The 6,874-nt window shown below is 43.5% G+C and overlaps 1 protein-coding gene across 1 annotated transcript; it reads left to right on the top strand.

The window, feature by feature from the left end:
* The first annotated feature begins 3,453 nt into the window (after positions 1-3,453).
* Positions 3,454-4,185, top strand: LOC139737107 (uncharacterized). The gene has a single exon (XM_071647785.1). The coding sequence runs from the start codon at positions 3,454-3,456 to the stop codon at positions 4,183-4,185; it is 732 nt and encodes a 243-aa protein (XP_071503886.1).
* The last annotated feature ends 2,689 nt before the right edge of the window (positions 4,186-6,874 follow it).

Below are 6,874 nucleotides of genomic sequence, written 5' to 3'. Positions count from 1 at the left end.
ACAGTGGTACAAGTTATAAGTTCCGTAGGGAGTTCATTCCAATACTTGGGCCCGGTGAACATAATATTTTTTTTTCCGCGAAAATTGTTCGGGTACGTGGAAGGTGATATGCATAACGTTGACGGGTTGGATAATCATGAACTGTATAATTTCTTGTAAACATTTGGGAAAATACATCTGGTAATTGGCCAGTTGAGAATTGAAACATAAACAGGCTAACGTTGTAATAAAATAACTCGGGAATTTTCTAAATTTTGTTACTCACAAAAAGGTTCATTCGTGTGGGATGAATATCCAGTGTGATTTACAATTCTAACAGCGCGTTTTTGCAAATTAAATAACGAATCGATAAGGTTTTTAGAAGCACTTCCCCACGCCAGAATCCCATAATTAAGATAGGGAGATATCAAAGTTGAATATATACTCTGTAGAATATTACACGGAAAATAATAGCTAAGTTTGTTAAGAACCCCGGTATTTCTAGCAATGATTCTGCTTACATAATTAACATGGGTTCTCCAAGATAAATCACTATCGATATAAAGACCCCAAATTTTGTACTATTGACCTGTGATAGATCAATGTTGTTTATCTTGACAGAGAGAGGTAACACAGGTGGCGAATTACTAAACAACATGAGTTTTATCAATGTTTAAGGATAATTTGTTTGCAAAAATCCAAGATTGAACAGAAACAAATTCTTTATTTATTATGTTTATAAGCGCATCAGGATTGTGATGAGAAAAGAACAAATTTGTATCATCTGCAAAACAAACGAAGGAAAGAATCTTAGATGAGTTCTGGATATCGTTAATATATAAAGTAAAGAGAAGTGGGCCTAATAAGGAACCCTGTGGAACACCGCAAGAAATCAGTTTTGGTTGGGAGTCGTGACCGTGGATACTTACAAATTGTTTTCTATTTGTTAAATAATCAGTGAACCATTCTAGCGCCCTTCCCCGAATTCCGTAATGATTTAACTTGTAAAGTAAAATATCATGATCTATTGTATCAAACGCCTTGGAGAAGTCAAGAAAAACACCGACAGTATGAGAAACATCATCTGTAGCATGAGCTATCTTATCAATAAACTTGAGTAATGCGTGAGTTGTACTGTGTTTTTTTCCGAAATCCAAATTGAGATTCAGTAAATATTTTTGCCTGAAGAAGAAAATTAAGGGTACGTTTATACACAAGTATTTCGAGAATCTTTGAAAAGGAAGTTAAAAGAGAAATGGGGCGATAATTATTATCAAGGTCTTTTCGCCCTTTTTTGAAAACGGAAACAACTCTGGCTACTTTCATTTTGTGAGGAACTTTACCACCAGATAAAGATTGATTGAAAATAAAAGTAAGAGGCGAAATTATTTCATGAATCACATTTTTTACCAAAAAAAATTGTGATTCCATCATATCCCGAACTTTTTTTTGTTATTTAACGTATTAACAATCTTTATTATTTCATCTTCAACAATCGGTACAAAAAATAAAGATTCCATATTCCTATCACCCAGAAAAGAGTGAAATTCCCGCTGCGCTTCAGGGATTTTATCAGCCAGATTTGGCCCAATGTTTACAACAACAAAAAACTTCGGCTATATCTAAGGGGTCATCAATACGAGCATCATAGGAGAGGGGACAGGAGACTTGGCATCTTCAGCCCAGGGCTGGGTGTATATGTTATTGTACAGAGAGGAAGTTACGGAGAGTGCATAAATGAGCTAAGTAAATAGTTTGTTTTGTTTTTTTCTTGTTTTTCTTTTTAAGATTGTATGTAGTGTGTGTTCTTGCGCCTTTGGTTTGTTTCGTCTTGTCTTTGGTAATATTTAGTGTTTCCATTGAAGGCTATTTTTCCTTTTTCTTTTTTTTTCTTACTTTTCCCTCGTTTTCTGTTTATACGATTCTAGAGTTATTGGTGTTAATGTGTGTTAGAGAGTATAGTTAAACAAAGGATCAGAGGCCTGGTAATTTTACTATCATCGAATGCTATCAAATGTTCGTTTTGTGATGTCAAAAATGTATATGTCATATGATTAATGAAAAAGCACAATGTTTTTGATCTGATCAATAAAATCCAGAAATACAAATATATATATATATATATATATATATATATATATACATATATATATATATATATATATATACATATATATATATATATATATATATATATATATATATAACTGTAAAGGAGCGTTATTATCAGTATTACATTTCAACGCTTGGTTTATCACCCTCCACGTACCCTTCACATCAAATTTACATTTGTCGAATTGATTCATAAAATACATCCGTTTGGCTGACCGTAGTGAAGAAGTGAGGATATTACGATACTGAGTATATCGGGACTTATTTATAACTGTGGGGACTTTGCGATATTTATCTAAAAAAAAAGTTTATTTTTCTTATTGATAGATTTTAAAAGTAATTTTGTAACCCATGGCTGGCCGAGGTACTTGTTTATAATTTGAATTAGAGAATTTGCGACTTGCTGACAAAGTATATTATCTATTAAAGTAAAAGAGATGTTAGTGATTCTTGTAGGTCTTCTTCGGTTGTATATCATAAGATTTCAATAGAAGTGATTTTAATTTGTTCTTGAAAGAATTGAAAGTTTGTGCTGATACTATGTCGTTGGGAAGTGAGTTCCAACTTTGGACCATCGTAGATGAAGGTGTGCTGAGCCACCAAAGTCCTAAAAATGGCAAATGGAATTCATTGGATCGCCTTGGATAATTGTGAACGGCTTGATTTCTTGGAAACATTGTTTCAAACATATTTGGAAGATTATTTTTATTATAACTATACATAAATTGTCCTAAATTAAACAAATACATATGTAACACTGTGGTTTTTGTCAAAACAAAGAGAAGGAAAGGTTTCTAAGAATCAAAAATTAAAACAAAAAGTAACATAGAAATACATTTTCTGGAAAATGAGTCTTCCTGCGTCATTCAGGAAGTCCAATCCTTCCGGTCACATTCTCCACTTTTACTTGCCAAATTTGGGCATAATGTCCACTCTCTTCCCTCCTTGGGTCAAGCTATGACCTCATAGCCAGACATAGCCCTCCACCAAAACAAAGTGGCAGTAAAAATGACGTAGAACTGTGCGTCGGTGGATTGGAATTTAAAGTTAAAATATATCTTTGGGAAGGGTCCTAAACCCAATAAATAGCGAAGTTTTCCTCTCCTCACTTCATATTGGAATCTTTGACAACGGGAAAGCATCGAGACATATTGTGAGCAGAATTCGTGAGAGTCAGCTATCTTCGTCTCCGGCAGGGGGCTTGCTTGGGTTTGGTTTTGACGATCAGAACCTGCGAATAAAAACGAACACCAGTAACCAACATTGCGAGTCCCGGCTCCATCATTGTTGTTGTTACAAAAAAATTGGCGTCACGGACAGGATTGCAGTTCACTGGTCATCGACAGCCCCCTCGCCGGAGACATGATGGAGAAAATTGAGAAATCGGAGATCGAGGCCCTGAGGGAGAAGGTGGCGGAGCTGGAAGCCAAGCTTGCAGGAGAACGGTATGACACCAAGGTCCCTGCCTCAGCAAGCACAACTACCGGCATCCAGCCCATCTTCTTGACACAAGGAAGGCGGCTGGAAGTCTTCAAAGGGAAACCGGTTAAACCAGGAGATCCGACGGTCCAGGACTGGATCATAGACATGAAAAGCCAGCTTGCTGTCCGGAACTTGGGTACTTCAGAGCAGGCTGCTTTCGTCCGTGATCACTTAGGTGGGAACACTCGTCGGGAGATCCTGGGTCGTGGTGATGCTGTAGCCGAGGACGTGAAGGAGATCTTCGCTACCCTGGAGAAGGTCTTCGGGAGTGGGGACTCACTTCCGGTCCTGCTCCAGAAGTTCTTCAGCTATCAGCAGGCTCCAGCAGAGGGACTGTTGGAATGCTCACTCCAACTGGTGACCCTCTATGACCGCATATGCTTCCTAGACAGCTCCTACAAGGGCAGCAAGATGGAAACTCTAAAGGGACGGCTGGCGGAGACTGTTTACGATGAGAGGTTGCGGCGAGAGCTCAGACGGCTGAACACTGAGTCTCCCGACCTCGACTTCTTTGAACTCCGAGACCGTGCCCTTAATTGGTTTGGGCTATCGAGGAAACCAAAGGCAGCCACCTTGCAGGAGACCTCGACGAGCGAAAAGGCAAGCATCTAGCTGGATATCCTGAAGAGGCAGGGTGACCTTTTGGAGAAGCAGCAACGTCAGATTGAGGCGTTGACTGCTGAACGTTCCAGCCGACCAAGGATCACCTGTTACTACTGCGGGAAGACTGGCCACATTCAGCGCCAGTGCAAGAAAAGGATGGCAGACTTTAATCGGGCCAATGAGAGTCAAGCTATCACCAAACAACCGGCGTCGCAAAGCCCAGCTGAGGCGCCAAAAGAGTAAGGCCCACCGTTGAGAGCCAAACAGTGGGTAAGGAATGTCATGGCTCAGCAGTTTTCGAGAAGGCGGTGGGAAGCTGTCCGGAGGTGTCAGTGGATCTCGGAGGGGTGAAGGACGTCAGATGTTTGCTGGACACTGGTGCACAGGTGTCCACGATTACAGAGTCCTTCTTCAATGAGCACCTCGCTCATGAAGAAATTGTTGACGTTTCAGAGTTCTACTCTATTACAGGTGCACAAGGTCTAGCAGTTCCCTATTGCGGCTATGTTGAGTTGTCACTGGAGGTCATGGGAAAGAGGTTTCCGGAGATGGGTTTCCTCGTCGTGCGTGATCCTGTTCACCCGCCCATGGCCGAGCGCAAGAAGCTTGTTCCTGCTGTCATCGGATCTAACGTCCTTCGAGATGTCAACAAGGCACTGAAGTCCACGTCAGAGAGCCGGTTTCAGCAGACACTAGCAGAGTCCAGTGAGGGAACTGCATGGGTCTATGTCCTTGCCCTGTATGAGGAGGTGATGGTCCGGAAACCCCAAACGACAATGGAAAAACGTTATCAAGTCCGGTCTGGTGGAAAGAAGCCCATTCTTCTACCAGCAAGGTGTAGTGTTACGGTAGACTGCACTACACATAAGCCTAGACAACCTTGTGTCGCAGTTGTTGAGGAGAGGGATGCCTCAACATTACCAAATGGACTCGTTCTACCTACTCTCGTATAGGGTGCCCTCCTCGGGAAGAGCTCCTGTCCAGATAGTAAACTTCAGCAACAGCGACATCTATCTTCATCCTAGGACGCCAGTTGGTCTGCTGGAGCTGTCACCAGGCAACCTAGAGTCGTCATCTGAAGAGCACACTGTTGGTCTGGAGGAAGCATACAGTTCGCCCTCCTCAAGGAAATGATGGAGAGGATGGAGGTAGACGAGGAGACCAAGACGTCACCAGAGCAGCTTCAGGCAGTTGAAAAGCTAATCCAGAAGCACTTTGACAGGTTTAGCAGAGATGACGTGGACATTGGGTACTGCGACAAGGTAGAGCACAAGATCATCCTTGATGACGACCGCCCTGTACGCCTACCCCACAGGAGGATTCCCCCACATCAATGGAACGAGGTGAGGGAGTACCTTGAAAAGTCCCTAAAGCAAGGCATCATTAGAAGGTCATCGAGTCCATATGCATCCGCAGTGGTGCTTGTTCGGAAACGAGATGGTAAGCTGCGACTTTGTATTGACTACAGGGCCCTGAATGCCAAGACTCATAGAGATGCCTATCCCCTCCCCCGCATCGAGGAGGCCCTGGATGCTCTGAAGGGTGCTAAGTACCTCTGCAGTCTAGACTTGGCACATGGCTTCCACCAAGTTCCTATGGCAAAAGAAGACAGGGAGAAGACAGCATTCCGAGTGGGAACAGGAGGTTTGTATGAGTTCTTACAAATGCCGTTTGGACTCTGCAACGCTCCTGCAACCTTCATGAGGCTGATGGACCTGGCATTCGGCGATCAGAACTTCCAGACTGTCCTCATCTACATGGACGATATCCTCGTGTTCGGATCAACGTTTGAGGAGACCCTTCAACGCCTTGACATGGTGCTAGAGAGGCTGGCCGACTTCAATCTCAAGGTAAAGCCAGAGAAATGCAACCTCTTCAAGAAGGAGCTGCGTTACCTGGGCCATGTAGTTTCTGCAGGAGGAATATCACCTGATCCAGAGAAGGTCAGAGCAGTACAAGAGTGGAACGCCCCTCAAACTGAGACTGAGCTTCGTGGATTCCTTGGTCTATGCAGTTACTACCGGCGCTTTGTACCAAAGTATGCTGAAGTGGCGGCACCCCTGCATGCCCTACTGGCGTCGACATCAAAGAAGAAAAGGTCAAAGAGGACTGCAGAGGCCAAGGCTAGGACTCCACTGTCTGAGGCGTAAAATGCAGACTGTTCAAAGGCGATGGAGGACATGAAGCGTCATTTGACGTCAGCACCTATACTGGGGTATCCAGACTTCAGGGAGCCGTTCATCCTGGAGATGCCAGCCATCTTGGACTGGGAGCTGTGCTGTCCCAGCAGAAGGATGGTAAGAAGGTGGTCATTGCTTATGCGAGTAGAGCACTGAGGCCGAATGAGAGGAACATGCAGAACTACAGCTCAATGAAGCTGGAGTTGCTGGCATTGAAGTGGGCCGTAACCGAAAAGTTTAGAGACTACCTGATTGGAGCTAGCTTTACGGTGTACACGGACAATAATCCACTTAGTTACCTCAACTCTACTGCAAAGCTGGGGGCCACAGAGATGCGCTGGCAGGCAGAACTAGCTCAATTCCAGTTCCAGATAAAGTACAGGCCAGGGAGGATCAACACCAATGCTGATTCTCTCAGCCGGAAGACTGACCACGGACGTCAGCGTGGGAGACTGGAAGAGATGGAATGCTGCCCTGAGACCATTACCCCGGAAAGAGGCACCGTTTTGCCAGCTGCA

The sequence above is a fragment of the Diadema antillarum genome, unplaced genomic scaffold (assembly GCF_040938485.1).
Source record: "Diadema antillarum isolate AM-2024a unplaced genomic scaffold, OU_Dant_1.0 seq00000682_RagTag, whole genome shotgun sequence".
Classification (NCBI taxonomy): Eukaryota; Metazoa; Echinodermata; class Echinoidea; order Diadematoida; family Diadematidae; genus Diadema; species Diadema antillarum.
This window is presented reverse-complemented; position numbering and strand designations above follow the sequence as displayed.

Excerpts from the sequence above, each read along its gene's own strand:
- LOC139737107 (XM_071647785.1), top strand. The coding sequence starts at position 3,454 with ATGATGGAGAAAATTGAGAAATCGGAGATCGAGGCCCTGAGGGAGAAG.